Source organism: Diabrotica virgifera, chromosome 9 (genome assembly GCF_917563875.1).
Source record: "Diabrotica virgifera virgifera chromosome 9, PGI_DIABVI_V3a".
NCBI lineage: Eukaryota > Metazoa > Arthropoda > Insecta > Coleoptera > Chrysomelidae > Diabrotica > Diabrotica virgifera.
The window spans coordinates 136,628,164-136,651,504 of record NC_065451.1 but is presented as its reverse complement, the minus strand read 5'-3'; the positions used below and the strand labels follow the sequence as shown (position 1 = coordinate 136,651,504).

The following is a 23,341-nucleotide window of genomic DNA, read 5'->3' as shown; positions in this document are numbered from 1 at the left end:
CTTAACCTAAGAAAGTCACATTTTTTATAATTGTACTGAATTTCTGTTAAATGCTGATTACTTAGTTTTGGCTTTGATTTAGTTTTAATTACAATATCCAGGGCAGGATGGTATAAATCTTCTTTAACAAATGGGAGACAATCTCTACTGACTGTACAATTATTCCAGTTACTATCCGAGCTAATTACCAAATCTAATGTCCTACCTTGCAAATTTTTAATATTATTATAGAGTTTAAATCCATTGTAATCAAGAAAGTCTTGTAATTTTTCAAAAATGTCATTAGAGATGTTATTGTCAATATGTATACCAGTTACACTGGGTATATTAAAATCCCCAAAAAGGTATATATTTTCTTCATCCATTATATGAGATTGTAAACATTCAAATGCGGTCTCATACACATTACCCCCGCTTCCCGAAGGTATATATATAGAACAAAAGGTGTACTTGCAACTATTGACCTTAAACTTAACTATAACAGCTTCAAATAAAGTGTTATATTTTATTACATTTAAAATTTTATAATTTTTTCTAAGTGCAATAAAAACTCCACCACCTGTGGATTTTCCTGTCAACTGAAGGTTCCGGTCTGATCTTATTAAGTTAAAAATTGAAGTGTGAAAAATTGAGATGTGTAGGTTACAAGGTATTCTACTCAGGGGTACAAGCAATAAAAAGAGCAACAGAGGGAGTGGGTTTTAGAATCGAGGATGATTTAAGAAAAAGAGTTGTGGAATACCAAGACCAATTGGACCAAAAATTATGAGGAAGAAGAAAGAAGGTTTTGACTCTAAATATCTTTCGAATAAATTCACTTTTTTCTCCTCAATGACATTGGATTTTTCAAAAGATGTGGCTATTCTTTCTAGAGCCAAAACCTTTCGTTCTTCCAGTTCCTTTATATGCTGTCGGTATTGGTACAGGGATTGCACCTCTACCCCCTTTTTTTATCGAGGGGCGATTCTGGCTGAACTGGAACCCCACCCTCACTAGGACTAGCTTGAGGCTCTAAAGGATTTACAACGTTGGAAGTATTAAGAAGTTCGCCTAACTCCTGAATTTCTTTTGGCATGCCCATATTCATAGATGATAAAACCTCATCCGTGTTTATGGTTTTGTCATCTATAAATATGTCCTCCATATCTTCAAAATACTCCCAACTAACAGTACCTTGTCCTGTTTTAGTCTTTTTGCGGTTGTCTTTAATAGTTCTATAATGAGACTTGAGGTTTCGAAACTTTTTATCTAGTGTACCCTCATTCACATTGTATCCATAAGAGTGGAACACCACTGCCATTTCATTCCATACATTTTTCTTCTTAATTTTTGGGTTGCGGAATGATGCCTTCAAGTCTTTGTATGTGGACAGCAATAGCTGTGTCGCTCTCTTGGTCCACGAAAATGGAGAGTTTTCATCAGGAGCATCAACAGCATCAACTAGAGATACAATTTCTATCGAATTTTGATGCTCCTGATAATACTGCTCGAAGTATTCGGCATCTAAAAAATATATCTAAATGTAATATTTCAACAGAAAATTTTATTATAATTAAATAATTTTTTAACATAATTTAACTCAATATATGCCAGCAACGTATTTATAGGACACAAAAATTTGTTTAAATTTAAATAAAATTTACCCTGTATATTTTAGGTAGTAGTAAACTGAATTCTAAATTTTATTTGGTTATATTACTAACACCCATTCAATAAAAAAAAATATAAACATTGGACAAATTTCTTGACCTTGTCTAGATTTATATAGTTAGTGATAAGTTTCATTTTTGCATTTTTTTTAATCTTTTAATAAGTTGCTATTATTGAGTAAGGTTTATTATAACCAATATTGGATGATCAGTATAAATTTTATTTTACTGTCCAAAAAATTTACAAGAGTACACGTTTCATTTTTTATTGCTGCAAACCCAATATTTAACGTTTACTTATATATAGAGAGATATTGTAGAGGATATTGTAATAATTTTGACTTTTAGAGCCCGATCACATGACAGGCGCTTAACTCGCGTTTTGATAACGTGCAATTACAACTACATACATTTTACTTGAGACCGTTCACATGCTGACACATACATGGTGTAAGCCATTAAAACTTGCATTGGCATGTGAACGGTCTCAAGTAAAATGTATGTAGCTGTAATGCCGGTTTTCCACTGAACGGACAAAACAAAAACAAAACACAAACTCGTGTCGAATAAAACAAAACTGCAACTTTTTGGAAACTTTTTGAAGACTGGCGTGTTTTGCGACAGTTGCAGTTTTGTTTATCGTGTCCCGTTCGGTAGCGGTAAACATCAAAAGGTTTCGACATGTTTTGAAACTGTAGCCTGTTTTAGTCTGTTTAGTGGAAACAGTCGTGTTTTGTTCTCTTGTTTTTATACTTGTAGCCAACAAGGTTAATAATATAATAATAATATAATATTAATATAACCAGCCAGGTTATCAATATTTGTTGAATTGAACCAAATTGTAGGTAAGTAAATAATGTATTTTTTTATATAAATACTATTTACATAAAATAAATGTATATGAATACAGCTGATGTTTCTTATCAAAGAAATAAAGGTAAAATGAATATTTACTTCATCTTATCAGAACCATCCTATAGATTATTGTAACAAGTTAATTGTATTTTATAGCAAAATTAGTTTTAAGTGAAATCTATTTACCATTTATGTAGCCTGTTGTTTTTGTAAGATATTTTTATAAATTATAGATTGTTTTGATCTCATGTACAAAATGTTCAAAAAAGCAAGATGGGTAAATATTGAATTTTGTACATGATATAGTGACCCATATGATCAGATGTAAACAAACTTTTTCCTTTTTTTAGATAGTAATTAATTGAATAGTTCGTTAATAATATTACCATGGTTATTAAATAAATAATATACATTATTCATTGGTTATTTCAGATCATGTCTGAAGGTGGTAAAAAGGAGTGGACTACTGAAGAAATTTGTACCCTCATAGATGCCTTGAGGGAACATAGAAATTTGTGGTACCCAAGGGATGCCAACTATAAAAATAGGATTGCAAAAGTGGATTCACATAAACAAATTGCCCAATTGTTTGACACCAATTACCTGAAAATAGCCAGAAAAAAAAAACATAACGTCACAATACCTACGTGAAAGAAGAAACTATAAAAAAATAAAAAAATCTGGCGCGGGTCAGAATTTTATACCCAGGTGGTTTGGTTATAACGCAATGAGTTTTATGCATGATAAAAATAAACCAAGAAAAGGCGTTCAAATCGGTGGAGAATATGAGGTAAGCTTTTTGTTTATTGTTTACTTACATTTTAAGGGATTTAGGTATTCACAAAAAAAAAGAAAATAAATAAATAATTACAAATTGCTAACATAATCCCCTTTATTTACGCATATTTTAATTGCCAGGGTACTTGTCCTTGGTCTGAAATAAAATATTCACAATATTCATTTCTTATATTTTGTGCTTCTTGCAAAGATTTCCTAGCCACAGGTTTTAGAGGTAACATTGATGCAGTTGGTTGTGATTCATTCCTCCACGATCCATTTCTAATAGTTCCCGAATCTATATCTTCTACGTCAAATGACCCCGGTGGTGTATAAGTATTTTTTGATTCGGTATTTCGGCGCAGGTAATTATGTAATAAAACACAAGTTTGCACAATTTTTTCTACTTTTGGTGGTTCTAGTAGTATAGGTTTTCTGAAAATACGGAACACAGAGGCCAATATACCAAACACATTTTCGACCACTCTTCTTGCTCGGATCAGACGGTAGTTAAATATGCGTTGCATAGATCCGCGATCCTGGTGTCCGGAGAACGGTTTCAATATATTTGGTGATAAGGGAAAAGCATCGTCGGCTACAAAAACATACGGTACACGTTTCTCTCTTTCTGGAAGGGATGCGTTTTCGGGTAAGTTAAGCATTTCTTTGCTCAAAGATTTGGCAAAGCCGGTATTTTTAAAAACTCCCCCATCTGATATACGCCCTTGGCAACCAATGTACACGTAGGTGAAATTGTAGTTTGCATCGACTACAGCAAAGAGAACTATGCTAAATGTGCCTTTATAATTAAAAAATTCACTTCCACTATATTTGGGTGATTGCATGACAACGTGCTTCCCATCCATGCTTCCCACGCACATTGGGAAGTTCCATCTAGTGTTATAATCATTCGCCAACTTTTGCCACTGTGCTGAGTTGGTGGGCACCTAAAATAAAAAGAATAATTTGTTTATAATTTTGGCATTAACATAACGAACATAATTTGAGCAATGTTTATACAGATTAGCATAAAATTATACAAGTTTTTTGTTTTCAGGAAAGTGAATCTTCAGATGACGACCCTCAAACGGAGACCCAAAATTCTGTTGACATCCATGACCTCGAGGATGAACCTGAAAGATCTAAAGTTGAAAACTCTGCTACACCATTGGAAACTGACAAGTTTTGTATGCAAAATGCTTCAACCTCAAATGCACCTGAAAATGAGTTTACATAAAAAAACCAACCCAAAAAGAAAACCAATAGAAATGTGGAGAAAGACAATGAAAGTGAAAGCACACAAGTATTTAATATGATGAAATCAGTATATGAAAAAAAAAGAGCGTGATAAATATGACGTATTTGGAGAGATGGTAGCTAATAATATTAGAAGCTTAAAAACTGAATACTCAAGGATTACTGTGCAACAGCAGATTACAAATATATTGTTTGATGCTCGCAGGTCCCACCTTCCACAAAGCAGTTGCACCCCAATGCCTTCACCTTCCACACCGTCATGGGCTGTCATATCTGACAATTCATCAGCAAGTGCAATGTCAGGACAGAAAGTTCAAGTAATTACTTTAAGCGAGACAAATGATTTCAACCCAATACAAGGAGAGACAAGTATTTTAAAAGAAGCTTTTTCATCACTTTTTCAGGACATTAATTAAAAAAATATGTATTAAAAGTAAGTTAAAATGTATTAATTTCGTTTTTCTTCTTAATAATCAGAAATAAATAAAATATATAGTATTTTTAATTGCTTACCTTTATGTAATCATTAAGAACTTCATTTAGGGCATCACACACTTCTGGTATAATTCGTGATATGGAGGGAACAGATATTTTACATAAGTACATTAAGCTTTGATAACTGTCCCCACTTGCAAGGAACCTCAGTGTTACTGCTAATCGATCTTTAATAGAAATTGAATCTCTGAAGTTTGTATTTAACTTGGCAATTTTTCCTCCAATTAATGTAATTAGTTCTTCAAAATCAGAGGAAGACATTCTCACAAAATTATGAAAAGATGAGCGCAGTTCCCCATGCAACCCAAAGTCATCATTTTGGATGTCGTTCATCAATTGTGCAGCACCATCGTTCACTCTTCTAGATAAAAGTGATCGAACCCAATATCTGTGTTTGCGTTTTCTTCTTCTCCTAAAAAACAATACTGTTTTATCATTTATGAATTATATTTACTAAAAAATATATATGTACCGTTTAAAGTGATTATTTGGCTAGTAAACAGCTAGTACACCGAACATAATTATATTTACTTACTTTTTTTCCAATGACTTCAATATTAACCATCCACAACTAAGAATAAAAAAATCTTGAGAAAAAAACATTGTTTTAATTAAAGAAAAACTGCTTTGACTTCCTCGCGACAACAAATGTTGTTGTCGACACGAGTTTGTGTTTTGTTTTTGTTTTCCGGTGGAAAAGGACCGAAAACAAAAACAAAACTCGAACAAAATGAAGTCCGCTAAATGGAAACAAGAGTTTTGGGATTGTTTCAGTTTTGTTTTTGTTTTTTTTCGTTCAAAAAGTTTCTGTTTGTGTTTCTAAAAACTGTCTCTCTGGTGGAAAACCGGCATAATAGCGCATTAAGCGCTTGTCATGAGAACTGGACCTTACGCTGGCAAAAAAAATTGCTAAATAGATTTGTTAATTCATTTACAAAAATGTGGATACCGAGCAACAGGAACCTTGGCGGAAAAAGATTATCGAAATGTCCTATACACGATACAAAAACCATTACTAAGTAAGCTTAGGTACATATGATTTTCGGTCTGACGTAAACAGAGAAATAATTCTTGTAAAATTGAACAATAATATATTATGTCTCCCACAAACTAGTAGATATGTGATTGAAAGCCTAAAGGAAAACAATTAATTTCTCAACAAGTGTTGAAAGTTATATTAACTAGGTATATGGGAGGAGTGAATCAACCAACGAACTGTCAATACGGATGGAATGGACATGAAGCGAACATACAATGGTCCATTAATGCGGCCAACATACAAGATATAGGTCCTAGAGAGAGACAGAGAATGCCAGGGAAGCCATGTAATTTGAGTTGCCTATATAACCTTAAAAGGGGGAAATGGACCTCATATTGTTTTAACTTGGTATCAGCGCTGATGGGCAGTATTTCCAAATTTAAATACTTTCTTGTATTTAAATACGCCAGAACTCTCTTATTCATTAAAAGAAGTACTTGTTTTAGTCTTTCTTTTTGGCAATGTCATTAAGTGATACACAATAAAATTACTTACATTTATTAAATATATCATGGCGCAGTTCTAAAACCTACAAAAATAGAATATACCAAAAAGAAAGACTAAAACCAGTACTTCTTTTAATGAAGAAGAGAGTTCTGACGTATATAAACACAAAAAAGTATTTAAATTTTGAAATACTGCCCATCAGCCCTGATACCAAGTTAAAAAATATGAGGTCCATTTCCCCGATTTAAGTTTATATAGGCAACTCAAATTACATGGCTTCCCTGGCATTCTCTGTCTCTCTCTTGTATGTTGGCCGCAATCTCGTGGGACGGGGCCATTCCATCAGTATTGACAGTTCGTTGGAATCAACACTACTGGTTTGTTGAAAAATATGCCATTAAGAAATTCATAGCTTTTCTGTACAAATGAGTCAAATATTACTTTATTAGATTTTCATCGATCTATAGCAGCTCCCTACCTAAAATTGACTCAAGGAGCATAGTAAGAAGACCCAGTATATCATCATCACAAGTTTTTTTTGGACATATGATTAGACAGGAAACGACACTTCATGCAAATACGAGAGGATAGTGGAAAATGTACTGTAACATTGTTTTATAAAAAATAAACTTGTATTTATTAGATGTAAATAAAATAAAATAGATGTAAGCAAAATGTAAATTCTCCTAAATAGTTCATACATACTTTCAATTACGGTAACCCTAACGCCCACTGTCCTATTTATAGGACGGGTTATAATTAAAAAATGCAAAGATGTAAATTAATTTCATGAATATTTCCTCAACACTTTGACTGTCACACCAAACTCACCAGAAGGGTCCTGTGCGCCACACTAATAATTGTTTCATAAAAATGTATTTATTTTAAATTTATTGTTTATCAACATATACCTTAGACAGGTTTAAATAATTTTTTCTACAAGCGTGTTAAAAATGCAATTTTTAGCACTCCATACGAGCGTTAAAAATGCTACTTTAAGGCACTAGTGCTTTAATAGTATATTGTGCAACAAGTGCAGAAAGGTACTAATTTCTCACGAGTTTGAAAAGTTGCGGTACGAGCGCAAGCGAGTGCCGCAATTCAAACGAGTGAGAAATTACCTTTCTGCACGTGTTTCACACTATACTTTTTCTACAAGCGCAGTTTTTCCTAAAAATAAAAATCACAATTTCCAAACGACGATTAATTATAATAGGTACCTATGTGATAAATTTTAAACTGTATTTAATTAATACCTACTAATCAATTTAAATTCCTTATACCTAAATAAATTGCACAGAAATCAGTTAAAAAATTAATGCACTGCCTTAATTTGTTTAAATTTAAACAATTATTACACATTATTGACATTATATTTATGCAGTCACGGATTTACATAAAACCTACTTCATTCGACGTCTCTTGCACAGGTTGCTAAATCCTTATTGGTTATTTGATAATTATAAAATGTTTAATATGAATAAAATTGTAAAATAAAACAGTTGTAACATCCATAATTTAGTTTCTATGCTATAGTTAAATATAATAATTGTCTTATAGGTTATATATTTGTGTAAAGTTTAACCACGGATGTAAACATAATATAACGTTACTCAGAATGCGGTAGTCCACGGATGTAAACAGAATATAACGTTACTCAGAATGAGGTAGTCAACTGTGCAGAAAAGAACTTTGCGGCACAGAAACGTCACTTTGCGGCACAGAAACGTCACTTTTCTGCACACTAATGTCAAATATCTTATACTGTGAGAAAATATCAAGTTTGCTAACATAAAACCGTGCAGAAAAGTGCACTTTGAATAGTGGTTGTAGAAAAAAATATTTTAAGGCACTGCATTTTACATTTTGATGTAATGTCAAAAAATATAAAATTGGAATGTCCAGTGGTGTAGTGGTAAAATTAGCTGTGCCGGAGCTATACTGTAACGATGAGTGCCATCGTTACGATATTATTATATTTATTCCTATAAGCCACCTAATAAGTATGCAACCAGTTATGCGTTCGTGCTTAGAACGGGTTACCTAGATTTGTGACCAAATATAATAGAAGGTTGGTACTACGCTTGGGGAATTCTGGTCTTAGCTTGTGGCTGTACGGCTTCCGACGGAGGGGCATGTCATATCGCCCATCGGAGAGGATTGTCACTTCAATTTTCAATCTGGTTGGATGAACAAGTAAATTTTTCCGTGGTCACTGTTTAAAGAATACAATATTTAGTTAAAATATTCATTTATTATAAGATTGGTTTATTTTGGAAGGAGCTATTTTTTGTTTTGGGATTTGTGCGGTGAGAGGAAGAGTTTTATTTCCAAGTTTCCTTTTGGAAAACAGTGGGTAAGTCGGCTATTAAGTATTCTTGTAAAAAAAAAACATGGTTCTCATTCTCAATACAATACTTATAGTAATATTATAATTGTTATTCTATGAATATAAAACATCAGGTCTTAACGAGTCAATCTCACTATCAAATTCATGTTTCTACAAGAAAAATTCTTTCAAATTAAATTTCCAGTTCAAAATAGTTTCTGAAGTAATGACACTTTTCATTTCCTTTTAGTATCTACGTCTATAAAGTAATCCCTTATTGCAATATATACATATCTTCTTGGTTCATATGTCCTTCCATTTCTTTACATTTCCATTTTTGTTCAAGGTTAATGACACTTACTTATAAATGTCAATAGCTCCTCTTTTTTCGGTAATTTTTTCTAGAAATTTTTATAAGGTTTTTATACCTTTCTTATATGCCCTGTTTTTTGTGTACTTAAGGAACACCAGCTAATAGGAGATTCTTATGCTTTTAGCCACGGAAGAAAATAAGAAGATGGAAAATTAAGTCAATCATACTTTAATTTGTTTTTTTTGGAATACATAATCATTTTGGGGATATTTTGGATGGAATGTGGATGTTTTGTTTGGTTTTTGTGGAATAAAAGTTGAGTTTTCCGATACTGGGCAGCTACCTGCTTGCCGTACCTTCCTGTTGGTGTGGAGTACCTCCCTAGGGTTGGGAACCAGAGGATACCTTATTTGGCTCTCCCCTCATCATCTTCACCGAAGGTTGGAAGAAGCAATCCGCCTACTTTTTGTAGGGACAGGTTTTTATATAACTAAATTTGCATGTCAATTTGTTTTAATAATAACTTCCAATTTTACTATTTTTTTTTCTCTTCGTATCAATAACTTTCAAATCACTCTAATAATAATATACCTTCATTGTTTTTTCTTAACCATAATTAACATAATATTCAATATTTTTCAACAATTTTTATTATATTTCACCCTTATTTAATTTATTTAAAATAGCCTGGGATTTATAAACCATATGTAAGATAATGTGCACAGTATCTAGGTCATATCCTATTTAATAATATTTATTCCAGTTGTCGGATGTTGTCACCTCCGATTAGATACGGTATTGTCAACCAATATTGTAACCCTCATTAATAATAAGTTGTTAAGGTAAATACCTATTCATACTAAATTCATTACATATTTTTTTTCTACTGTAAAACCTGCATTATTGACAGCAGTGTACTAGCCTAGTACGTCGGATAATTAGCTAGTGTAAAAATTGTATATAGGGTATATAGGTTTTTTTTATTAAATGTGGTTGTACATACTTATATGTTTTATTATCCTACCATTTTAATAGTACCATTTTAATAGTATCAGTTAGGTACAGCAATATAGGTCACGTGGAGAAGAATTTATAAAATTCTTCCCTGGCGCTCAACACTACTTCTGAATATCTTCTTGGTCAGTAGTTCCCTTTCTTTTCATTACTCCTTATATTCATTTATTTTCTTTATCATTCCAGTATTTCATTAGGTACCGTCTTACTAGGGCGTGCAAATACGGCCTGATCCTTCCCTGAGCCCTACTGTTTAGTCTCTTCAATTTCCAGCTAGCCTATTTTGAGGAAACTTCCATAAATAAGTAATTATCCTTTAAAGCTATATCTATTCTGCCACAACAAAACCTCGTTTTTGTTACAATTGACGCTCGCCAACGTGGAGCCCGATTTTCAGTAAGACAGTACCTTTCTTTATTTTGTTGCTTATTGTAAATTTTTCTAGTAAGTATCTTTCTGGTTCATTGTTGTATATTTTGTAATTATATAGAGATATTTTTTTTGATTCCTTTTGTACGTTATTTGGAAAATACACTAGTGCACTTGTATTGCTGTATTGGTACTATTTTAATTTATTTAAAATAATAATTGTAAATCGTGAGTAGGATAATATTTGAACAGGTATATTGGTTGACATTTCGGTCTGGTCGGTTTGGTGATACCTGGATATTTATTTTGAAAAATTTTGAATGATTTATTTTTTTTGATATCTAGGTACATTACTACGTCTGATTTAGGTGCAGCCACAATATACTACAGTTAGTTAAATTTTTGCTTACCATACCTATATATAATTTATAAAGTTTTCATTTTTTTATATACATTTTCGTTTAAACAGTTACTTAAATTATTTTAAATATCTACCCCAAATATATATCTCGGTTATATTTGGTTTGTCGGTTTATTCGGTCGTTAGTTTAGCAGCTCGTCAGTTGAGCAGCTTGTTTAGTAGATTGTCGGTTAATTGGGTCGTGAGTTTATTGGGTTGGGTTCGGTTTGTCGTTGTTGGGTTGGGCTTATTGTTACTAAATTTTTCCTGCCACCATGTGTACCTTTCAGCCAGAGCATTTATTAGTTAAGGAGGTAGATTATGAGTTGAGGATAAGAGAAATAGAGGTTGAAGAATCCGCTAAATGTGATAAAAAACGCAGTCTATTGCGTGGTGCTCTTAAACAAGAGCAAGGAAATAGGAGTTTCCGTCAGATTTCAGCTGCAGCTATTCCTTTCCTGGAACAACAACAAGGAATAAATGAGACACTAGAGGATCTTACGCAAAAGATAAATCATTTTAGAGGGACTGTCCATGATAGCATGTATTCTAGATACATTTCAGGTCTTGCTCATATCTCTGGTCGTGTCCACTTATTATGTTGCTCAGATGAGGAGCAACAACTTTACAAACGCTCTATGTCCATTAGGATTCTCAGTCTAGAAGGTGAACTCGATTCTCGAGTAAATCCTCTAGCCACGTCCACTCCTGTTTCTTCAGTTCAAGCCTCTAATTCCTTGTTACATCCCAAGCCTGTGCAGGTACATAAGTGGGGAGTTTCGTTTTCTGGTGAAGGTCATTATGACCAAGTAATTTCATTTTTAGATAGGGTAGAATGTCTTCGTGTTTCGAGAGGTGTGAGTGAGGAAGATCTTTTTTCGGCTTCTGCCGAATTATTTACAGGCCATGCTTTTACGTGGTTTATGAACAACCGTGGTAGCTTTACCACTTGGACTGATTTGGCTCAGAAACTAAAATCTGACTTTCTGCCGTACTCTTTCCAAACTGATCTCTTAGACGAGATCAAGAACCGCAAGCAGAAACCGGGAGAATCAGTGACTATGTTTATTAACACCATGTTGGGTATGTGTAGTCGTTTAGATACTCCTTTAACAGATCATGCAAAAATAAAGATAATTTTAAAATGTTTGTTACCCTTTTACCATGCCCAATTGGCACTGGTTGATATAGCCACTATAGAAGACCTCACAGAAAAATGTAAACGCTTAGAGGAAACTCTATCTTGGTCTCTTAATTCCCCTACCACTTCGCAATTCAATTCTGGTCCTGTTGGTTTTAATTCTCAACCCTCAAGAAATCGTTCTTGGCAATCTAGACCCCATACACCGAATGTGTCTGTGACTACTTATTCTTTGTCTTGCTGGAATTGTCAGGTTGTTGGTCACACATTTCGGGATTGTACCAGACCCCAAACACGGATTTTCTGTCACGGTTGTGGTAGAGAAAATACGCTTAAACGTAACTGTTTTAAGTGTTCGGGAAACGAGCATGCAGAGGCTCGTACCCTGAGCGTTCCTCAACCAGCAACCCCATCAGGGAATATGACCGCAGCTGTAGACGAAGCTTCAGGTCCAATACCCGCCAGCAGCTCAAACACACCCTCTCAGGAAGGAAGAAACACTTCCAACCGGAGACCAGCACGCCAACCGAAATCAGGGAAAAAGTAATTGTTAGTAACACTTCAGTTGACTCGTACGGTTCGCTTGATCGTAGATTATCCCCTCCAGTATTAAGCTGGAATTTTAGTAATAAGCATAATCAAGACGAGGAAACAGTTCCAAATTCTATACCTGGTTGTACGTTTGTAAATAATAATAATATGTCTATGTTAATACCAGATAATTTTGAAAATAAATCAGATATTTTGGATTTTGATATAAATTCGTTATTAGTTAGGAAACATAATGATAACCGACCTTATCTTGAAATTGAAATTTTAGGACAATCTTGTTTAGCTCTATTAGATAGTGGTTCTAACATTTCTTTAATAGGTTCGAATTCGCTGAAATTGTTAGAAAACACGGATATTAATGTTATGCCTATTTCTTCTTTACAAGTCTCTACTGCAGATGGTGCTATCCAGTCAATTACAGGTAAATTTGACACAGAAATCGTAGTTGCCAATATTCGGAAAATGATTACATTTTATGTTATCCCTTCAATTAAAAATTCTATAATTCTTGGCATGGATTTCTTAAATGCATTTAATAGTACATTAAACTGTTCAGATTTTTCGTTATTTATATCTTCCTTTAATGTCGCAACTGTAAGTGCCATTCGTGAGTTCTTTAGTTTGTCTAGCTTAGAACAAAACCAGCTAGAGAATATTATCTCTAAATTTTCTTCTATCTCTTCCAAATACCAATTAGGCCGTACACATTTAATATCTCATACTATCGAAGTGAACACTTCAACTCCGTTTAGACAATATCAATATCCCATACCTCAGGCATGGCAAGCAGATTTGGGTAAAGAAATTGATTCGATGCTCTCTCTAAACATTATCGAACAGTCAAATTCTTCGTATTGTTCGCCGTTATGGATGACGAAGAAGAAGGATGGATCATTCCGAGTATGCTTCGATGGTCGCAAACTTAATAGTATCACTACTAATCGAGATGCTTATCCCATCCCTCGGATAGATATAATTCTTAGCAAACTTCAGAATGCCAAATATATCTCTTCGATCGATTTATCCAAAGCCTTCTTACAAATTCCGTTAAGCGAAGAGAGTAAGAAGTATACTGCTTTCGCTGTCAGTGGTAAAGGGTTATTTCAATTTGTCACAATGCCTTTCGGTCTAGTTTCAGCTCCACAAACAATGTGTCGTCTAATGGACTTGGTTATTGGTCCACAACTTGAACCATTTGTATTTTATTACTTAGATGACATTATAGTTGTTACTCCTGATTTTTCTTCAAATATTGAGATATTAGAGAAGTTATTTTCACGCCTTAAAGAGGCTAATCTCACTGTTAATTTAGAGAAATGTAATTTTTGTCGTCCTAATTTGAAATTTCTAGGATATGTTGTTGATCATCAAGGTTTGAGAACAGACCCTGATAAAGTAACCGCTATTAAGGACTTCCCCATTCCTAAAACTACTACACAATTACGTAGGATCTTGGGCATGTGTGGTTACTATCGTCGATTTGTGCCTTCTTATTCTACTTTATTATCACCCCTTACTGACCTCCTTAAGAATAGGAAAAAGGGCCAGACTATCACCTGGACTCCTGAAGCCGATGATGCTTTTCATCGCATTAAGGAAGCTCTTACCAGTGCTCCGGTCATGACTTCACCTGATTTCAGTGAACACTTTTACCTCATGACGGATTGTTCAAACACCGCTTCAGGTGGCGTACTCTTTCAGATGAAAGATGGTTCTGAACACCCCATAGCATATACTAGTAAGAAGCTTAATAAGGCTCAGAAAAATTATTCCACTACAGAGCGTGAACTCCTTGCTATTATTCATGGCTTGGAGGCTTTCCGCTACTATTTAGAAGGTCGTAAGTGTACCCTTATTACTGATCATAGTTCTTTACTCTGGATGCATTCTATGCGTAACCCATCCCAACGTTTGTCTCGATGGATTTGTAAGTTGTCAGCCTTTGATTATAATATCGTCCATCGTAAAGCAAATGGTGTTGTAGTAGCTGATGCTTTGTCTCGAACGTTTGATGTCAATCTTCTTGACTTATCCACTTTAGTTCCGGATGCATGGTATCAGAAAATGTTGGAAAAGGTTACCCAAGAACCTGATCAGTATCCTGACTTTAAAGTAGAAAATAATATCCTTTATAAGCATGTTGTTAGTTCAGTAGAAGCTTTGTCTAATATGTCTGATTGGAAGATTGTTGTCCCAACAGCAAACCGGGATGAAATTCTTCGTACATTTCATGATAATGTGACATCTGGTCATTTTGGTTCTTATAAAACATTTAGTAGGATAGCAGAATTATATTATTGGCCTGGCATGCGCACCTATATCAAGAAATATATTTCTAGATGCAAAGTTTGTGCTACTTGCAAGCCAAGTACTATGCCACAAGCTGGATTAATGGGTACTTTTAGGAACATTGACTTCCCATGGCAGATGATATCCATGGATCTGATTGGACCATATCCTCGTAGCTACAATGGCTATACCTATTGTTTGGTGGTTGTGGACTACTTTACAAAATTTCCACTAGTTTTTCCTCTTCGGAATGCCACTGTCCCTGCCATTGTGAAATATTTGGAGGAACAAGTCTTTTTGTTGTTTGGTGTTCCCCAAATTGTGTCTTGTGACAATGGTCCTCAATTTGTGTCTAAGGCTTTTAAAGACCTTCTAACTAAATACAAAGTTCAGAAGATCTTTTATAATGCTGCATACCATCCGCAAGCTAATCATAGTGAGCGAGTGAACCGCAGTATTGTAACAGCCCTTAGATCATACACATATCCAGATCACAGAGCTTGGGACCAGTATATTCACTCGATAGCTCAAGCCATAAGAACTTCGGTCCATGAAGTTACTCAATGTTCTCCAGCTTATTTAAATTTTGGTAGGAATATTGCTTTGTCTGGTGATTATTTTGGTTTAATTTCGGACAATTCCACAAATCTCCCTCAGATCTCTGAGAAGCTTCATCGTTTAGATGATATTCAGACTTTGCCTCCAATATTTGCAGACATCAGAAAGAAGTTAAAATCTTCTTACCTTAAGTCACAGAGTCAATACAATTTGAGGAAAAGAGATTTGCGATTCTTTGTTGGTGATCGGGTATTAAAACGTAATTTTGTTAAGTCAAGTAAAGGTGATGCTATTTCTGCCAAATTTTGTCAGAAATATGTCCCATGTGTTGTCAGTAAAGTAATCTCTCCTTTAATATATGAATTAAAAGATAGTTCGTCCAACAGGAAACTTGGTCGATTTCATATAAAGGACTTATTACCAGATAATACTGTCAACGACTTAGAAACTTCGTCATCAGAAGAAGATTAACTTAACAATATTGATCAAGTTAATTCCTCTTTCTAAACTTTAGAAATACTCGATTGTTCAATGAATAGGTTAACGATTGGATTTTGATTTTAGTCACCAGATAGGGACTCTATGTTTTATCTATTATAGTAGTCTTTCTAGCTTTCCATATTCTATGTATCTGAGATGTCATTAGTTTATTATTGAGATTTAGCTTAGTTGGGCTTAATATTGAACTGGTATGGAACTGTTAACACCTTGTATGTGATTATGCTTATATTGTCATCACTTGTAGATTAGTGTATCTACCAAATAGGTTTAGTTTTGTGTTTGATTTTGTAGTTTCTACTGGAAAGTTAATGGAACAGTGCTTAGCATGATTCCTTGGTACATTAGCTTATTTTTGTCTAAAGAAGTCATTGTGATATTTGTTTGGGTAAATGCAATTTTAGTATACAGTGTGATTCCAAAGTCATACTTCATGTGTCCAAATTTTGATAAAGTTAATTGAGATTAAATTTATGACAAAGACTATGAAACCATTTCATTATTTATTGTAGTGAACATTTCTTAGGAAAGTGGTTTGCCAGCTTGGCTATGCAAATACGTGGGTTCGAGACTTGTTGCTTATCGACTGTGCACCTGATAGGAAGCAGATTTCATTGCTCACAGTTGTCTAGTTCCAAGCCATACCTCAATTAGTTCAGATGCTGAATCTATATGATAGAATGTTTAATCATCATTTTAATCATGCACTAGGCATTCTTATTCGATTTTCAGTTTACATTCATTCTGAAGAAACTTAGTCTTAACTTGTATGTTTATCTATCCTTCTTAAGTTTTACTATTTTATTATTCTGATAATGATGGTAACTTCTTTACTATATTGAAATATTGTAGCGTTTGTATTCACCGAGGGATTATTTTGTTCAAGCATCATCTTTCCGAGGAACTAAATTTTTTTGTTCATATGTACCTTAGGGTCAGGATCAATATCCTGTTCTCTGTGAGTAACTAGGGAACATTTTCTTAATCTGCAGTTTCTTTAGAAATTGATTTACCTGTTCTCTAGTATTTCCATAATTGGATTTATTTATAAGAGTTATTAATATGTGACTTCTTGAATTCTTTCATGAGAGATGACTTCGAAATATTGGTTAGGTTCTTCTGGCCATTCTTATCAATCTGTTGTAGCTATAGCTATAGTTAGAGAATCCCAGAGTAAGCTAACTTCTGTTAGGTCAACTATTCGATTAGTTACCCTTAGATAGATCTCCCATTGAATCTGATACAGATCTGATGATCAGTTGAGTTAGGGTCATGGTAACAAATATGTAATCATCATTAGTACATTTAGCGCTAAGTGTAGCATTGCTCAATTAAATCTGCCTGATTGTTCTACCTTGGATATGCTTCCCTATAAATCTGTTGTCCACTGTCGGATCAATTTAGGATAAAAGTCTTGCTACAATAAATTTTCCCCTTTCTTGTTAATGACTCTTATATTTAGGTTAGGTTATACTGTGGTCTATTTTTTTTTGCATGTTGAGAATTGGCTACGAGATTTCTACGGACTGTTCACTTTGGATATGCTCTATTTAAATCTGTTGTCCATCGATAGAACAGTTTGTACTACTCGTCCCATTCGACATTTTTTTGATTAGAATTTATCTGAATTATGAAATTTAGCAAAGGGTTATAATAAACCTTAACTAGGTATGTTGGTACCATATGTGATATATTGGTCATTAAGACAACCCCATTTACATGACTCATAGTTTGCGGTTAGGTATAATCGATCGAGTCAGCTGTAAGTGTGAGTAAGTTAGTCGTCGTATAGGTTATATTAAGTTTTGTATTCGAATATTGTGGTTATGGTGTTCTTGTTGACTATAATTTGGGGTTTTATATAAATCTACTAAATCAACTGGAACACAATTTGGTCTTTAGGATATATATCAGAGGACTGGTCCTACGAGTTTGGACGATGTCCTACGATAGGTTAGTTTAGAGTAGTGAAGTAATCATAGGTTCGCACTATATTTTTGCTATTTGGTTTGTTCACGCCTGTGTTGGATCCCACAGCGTGTGATTTTTCTCTATGAATACTTGCATTGAGTATTTATAAGTATATATGGAAAAAAATTGTTCCTAAGATCAATTTTTTTTTCCGAGTAATGGGGGAATGTAACGATGAGTGCCATCGTTACGATATTATTATATTTATTCCTATAAGCCACCTAATAAGTATGCAACCAGTTATGCGTTCGTGCTTAGAACGGGTTACCTAGATTTGTGACCAAATATAATAGAAGGTTGGTACTACGCTTGGGGAATTCTGGTCTTAGCTTGTGGCTGTACGGCTTCCGACGGAGGGGCATGTCATATCGCCCATCGGAGAGGATTGTCACTTCAATTTTCAATCTGGTTGGATGAACAAGTAAATTTTTCCGTGGTCACTGTTTAAAGAATACAATATTTAGTTAAAATATTCATTTATTATAAGATTGGTTTATTTTGGAAGGAGCTATTTTTTGTTTTGGGATTTGTGCGGTGAGAGGAAGAGTTTTATTTCCAAGTTTCCTTTTGGAAAACAGTGGGTAAGTCGGCTATTAAGTATTCTTGTAAAAAAAACATGGTTCTCATTCTCAATACAATACTTATAGTAATATTATAATTGTTATTCTATGAATATAAAACATCAGGTCTTAACGAGTCAATCTCACTATCAAATTCATGTTTCTACAAGAAAAATTCTTTCAAATTAAATTTCCAGTTCAAAATAGATTCTGAAGTAATGACACTTTTCATTTCCTTTTAGTATCTACGTCTATAAAGTAATCCCTTATTGCAATATATACATATCTTCTTGGTTCATATGTCCTTCCATTTCTTTACATTTCCATTTTTGTTCAAGGTTAATGACACTTACTTATAAATGTCAATAGCTCCTCTTTTTTCGGTAATTTTTTCTAGAAATTTTTATAAGGTTTTTATACCTTTCTTATATGCCCTGTTTTTTGTGTACTTAAGGAACACCAGCTAATAGGAGATTCTTATGCTTTTAGCCACGGAAGAAAATAAGAAGATGGAAAATTAAGTCAATCATACTTTAATTTGTTTTTTTTTGGAATACATAATCATTTTGGGGATATTTTGGATGGAATGTGGATGTTTTGTTTGGTTTTTGTGGAATAAAAGTTGAGTTTTCCGATACTGGGCAGCTACCTGCTTGCCGTACCTTCCTGTTGGTGTGGAGTACCTCCCTAGGGTTGGGAACCAGAGGATACCTTATTTGGCTCTCCCCTCATCATCTTCACCGAAGGTTGGAAGAAGCAATCCGCCTACTTTTTGTAGGGACAGGTTTTTATATAACTAAATTTGCATGTCAATTTGTTTTAATAATAACTTCCAATTTTACTATTTTTTTTTTCTCTTCGTATCAATAACTTTCAAATCACTCTAATAATAATATACCCTCATTGTTTGTTCTTAACCATAATTAACATAATATTCAATATTTTTCAACAATTTTTATTATATTTCACCCTTATTTAATTTATTTAAAATAGCCTGGGATTTATAAACCATATGTAAGATAATGTGCACAGTATCTAGGTCATATCCTATTTAATAATATTTATTCCAGTTGTCGGATGTTGTCACCTCCGATTAGATACGGTATTGTCAACCAATATTGTAACCCTCATTAATAATAAGTTGTTAAGGTAAATACCTATTCATACTAAATTCATTACATATTTTTTTTCTACTGTAAAACCTGCATTATTGACAGCAGTGTACTAGCCTAGTACGTCGGATAATTAGCTAGTGTAAAAATTGTATATAGGGTATATAGGTTTTTTTTATTAAATGTGGTTGTACATACTTATATGTTTTATTATCCTACCATTTTAATAGTACCATTTTAATAGTATCAGTTAGGTACAGCAATATAGGTCACGTGGAGAAGAATTTATAAAATTCTTCCCTGGCGCTCAACACTACTTCTGAATATCTTCTTGGTCAGTAGTTCCCTTTCTTTTCATTACTCCTTATATTCATTTATTTTCTTTATCATTCCAGTATTTCATTAGGTACCGTCTTACTAGGGCGTGCAAATACGGCCTGATCCTTCCCTGAGCCCTACTGTTTAGTCTCTTCAATTTCCAGCTAGCCTATTTTGAGGAAACTTCCATAAATAAGTAATTATCCTTTAAAGCTATATCTATTCTGCCACAACAAAACCTCGTTTTTGTTACAATACCTCTACCGGAAAATTTTTGAAAATTAGCCTACTACCCAAATCGTGAGTTTTAAGGCCCTTTGGCAAATGTTTTGAAAAGTTTAATAATTAAACTAATTAATGATCTTTTAGAGTGATAGTAGTTACAGTAGGGCCTCCTACACATTCTCCTCCAAAGAATAATTTTAACTTTAAAATATGGTAAGACTTTCTTAAGGTAGATTATTACAGTTTGATACCTTAAAAACTGTTTTTAAGGTATCAAACCATAATAATCTACCTTAAAAACTCTATAATTTAAGTTAATGACTAAGTTTTCATTTTCAGTAGTATTAATTTATTATTGTGAAAAAATACACCCACAAGTTACATTAGTATATATATTTTTTATTATTTAACACACACAAACATTATAATCTGTGCCAAAAAAATTAAGAATTATTTGAAAAAACTACATACAGTACAAATAACTTGTGTATTTAACAAAATACATATAATAAATACATCAGATTAATTATAACATACATACTCAAAGTAAGTGCCAAAATGCATCCTTCTTTGCGTTCTTTTTTGGGTTTTCTGCAACTCTTGTCCTGGAATCGTCTGCAGACCGGTGGCTCCTCAGCCATTTAGTGACGTACGTCTCAGGCTGCCATTCTTGGAGAGGTGGACCTTGGATTTTTATGAACATCAATGATGATACATGAGCAACAGTCAAAGCGTTTCTTGATGGTGTAACCATATTGTTCATACAACTGAAACCCCGTTCACAATCAGCTGAGCTGCAAGGTATTATTTTAGTGCAGTTTAACAGTTCTTGCAATCCATCAGGCACTTGTCGGCTGTTGTCCAAATAGTCTCTGTAGGCAGAGACAGCTTTGTTGACGTTCAATTTAAATCTCTTGCACAGTTGCTCTACTTGAGTTTGACCAAAACTTGGTGGAATGCAGGTTGGCCAATACTCAGGTTCTAATACTTTAAAAGAGTTTATAAGATCTTCATATTGGGCTTCCCCATCAAATGTGGTGACAAACATTCTTTGCTTTAGGTTATTTATAACACTAGAAATAAGTTGCTGTCCATTGAACGATACAATTTTTGGATTAGTTTTTAACACAACTGATGCAAAATTTCCTTCTTTTATGGCGATTTGTGCTTCCAGAACTTTCGTGCCTGGCTTCTCCTTTAAGTGCTCTAAATATCTTACGGATCTGTTTATCAGTTTGTCTGCATACACAATAGAAGTGTTTCTATTCTCTAAGCTCTCTGATAACAAAGCCAATTCAGCAAGAATGTCAAACATAAAGGCCAAGTTTAGTAGAAAACTCTGAGATGTTAGCCTATTTAATAAACCACTATATTTGCTTTTTTCAGTCGATGTTCTGTCAGGATCGTTTATGGCTTTAGAGAAATGGTTTGCCAAAGCTTGAAAGCCAAACCACACAGCCGAAACGGTACGAAAGCTACTGGCTACCCATCTTGTGCTCAACACTCTTCCGATTTTGTTCATCTGAATGTCAAGTTCTTGTGCACAGTCTTTTAACTCACGCTTGTTTTTTGGAGAGGCGCTGTACAGCGAGTACAGTTTGTCCATAAATATCTGGAAATGATTCACTCCGGCCACTTCGCTGACTGCGTCCCCAATAGCCAATTCCAATCTGTGATTTAAACAGTGCCAAACGATTATATCAGGGTACAAAGTTGAAAACCTCTTTGCCACTCCTGAGTGTTTCCCTAACATAACACTAGCCCCGTCACTTGTGAAAGAAACTAAGTTCTGTTTTAAATAACCATTGTCAAACCCATATTGTTCAAGGCACTTAAGTGTACTGTTAAAAACAGATTCGGCCCTTTGATCAGGAAGTTCAACTAGATCTAAGAACAAAATGTTAGGGGACTTTTCTTTACTTATTTCACACTTCAAATAAATTATGAGTACTGACTTTGAACTTATGCTGGTGGATTCATCAATAATGATAGAAATTTTCCCAGAAACTTCCTTAACCTTATTCAATATTCTTAACTTCATCTCTTTTGATATATGATCAATAATTTCTACAGCACTGTATCTTGAATGAAGGCCTACACCGATATCTACTCCATTTAGTTTTTGAAGTTCTAATAAACCGAAATGATCGTTATATGGTCGGTCGTTCTTAGCTATGTAGTAAGCTGACCTAAAAATAGCTTTAGTTGATTCCATGTGAGCTGTATTTGCAGAATCAACTAATTGCGTAATAGGATTTTTATGAGAGGATTCAACAATGGCCTGAGCAGTACTATGTGCTTTGGACTGTTTGTGCTCTATAATTTTTTTTCTAAGTGATTTGAGCTGGTTAGTTCGGTTTGAGCCGTAACAGCTAACTTGAAATGTGCGCCACTCATGACTTAAAGAAACGTGTTCTTTCTTAAAAGCACCCATAGTTGTCACTTCAAAACAAACTTTGCAGCCTAATTTACCTTCTTTGCAATCTATCCAAGGATAAGTTTCCTTCTTACGAGTCCACATCTCTTCTGTCCAAACGTCAGGCCATTTTGTTTCTTTTTCCTTATTCGTTGATGTGCTGGGTTCACTTATTTGTTCGTTTTTATTTAAAGAGTTTCCAATAGCTAATTCATCAACCGAAACAACATTGGATTTATCTTGCTTGGTTCCTTTAGGTAGGCCTAACGTGTTTAGTTCACGTTTCACCGACGCACTAAAAAATGAGGTTAAAGTTTTTTGTTTAGGTTTAGAGTTATCCATAGCGATACTACAGGTAGCTTATGTCAACAGATTTGGACGTTGGACAAAGATAACACAACTATTAAAACTATTTCACCTCTTCCAGTAGGTATCCGCGACACGTAACGTAATAATTGGAGCAGAAACACTAAATTAATATACAGTGCACGTGCACTATGCAAAGCAGACGAGACGCAACTACAACTGAGCAGGATTAGCATGGCCGGGTGGGCTGGAGATGCGCAGTAGCTACGGAGTGGATTTCAGTGGTGGGGGAAGCGACTCCGGCGACTCAGTCTGTTGCCGCTCTCACTGCCGTGTGTATCGCTCCAGTCTACAGTGTACAGGGCCAGCTCGCTCCGCTACCGCTCCTCGGGCGGGGCGCGGGTGATCGGAGCGTCGAGTGAGCTAGAGAGAAATCGAGGGGGAGAGGCGA

The 23,341-nt window shown here is 34.3% G+C and overlaps 1 protein-coding gene and 1 long non-coding RNA gene across 2 annotated transcripts; one reads left to right on the top strand and one right to left on the bottom strand.

The window, feature by feature from the left end:
- Positions 1 to 8,467: 8,467 nt before the first annotated feature.
- On the top strand, positions 8,468 to 9,701 carry LOC126892230 (uncharacterized). Its single transcript, XR_007700735.1, has 2 exons — positions 8,468 to 8,875; positions 9,346 to 9,701. It is a non-coding gene; the product is annotated as an uncharacterized LOC126892230 (long non-coding RNA).
- An 11,008-nt stretch (positions 9,702 to 20,709) lies between these two features.
- LOC126891419 (E3 SUMO-protein ligase KIAA1586-like) lies at positions 20,710 to 22,926 on the bottom strand. Its single transcript, XM_050660592.1, has one exon. The coding sequence runs from the start codon at positions 22,924 to 22,926 to the stop codon at positions 20,710 to 20,712; it is 2,217 nt and encodes a 738-aa protein (XP_050516549.1).
- Between the last annotated feature and the right edge of the window lie 415 nt (positions 22,927 to 23,341).

Excerpts from the sequence above, each read along its gene's own strand:
- LOC126891419 (XM_050660592.1), bottom strand. The coding sequence starts at position 22,926 with ATGGATAACTCTAAACCTAAACAAAAAACTTTAACCTCATTTTTTAGT.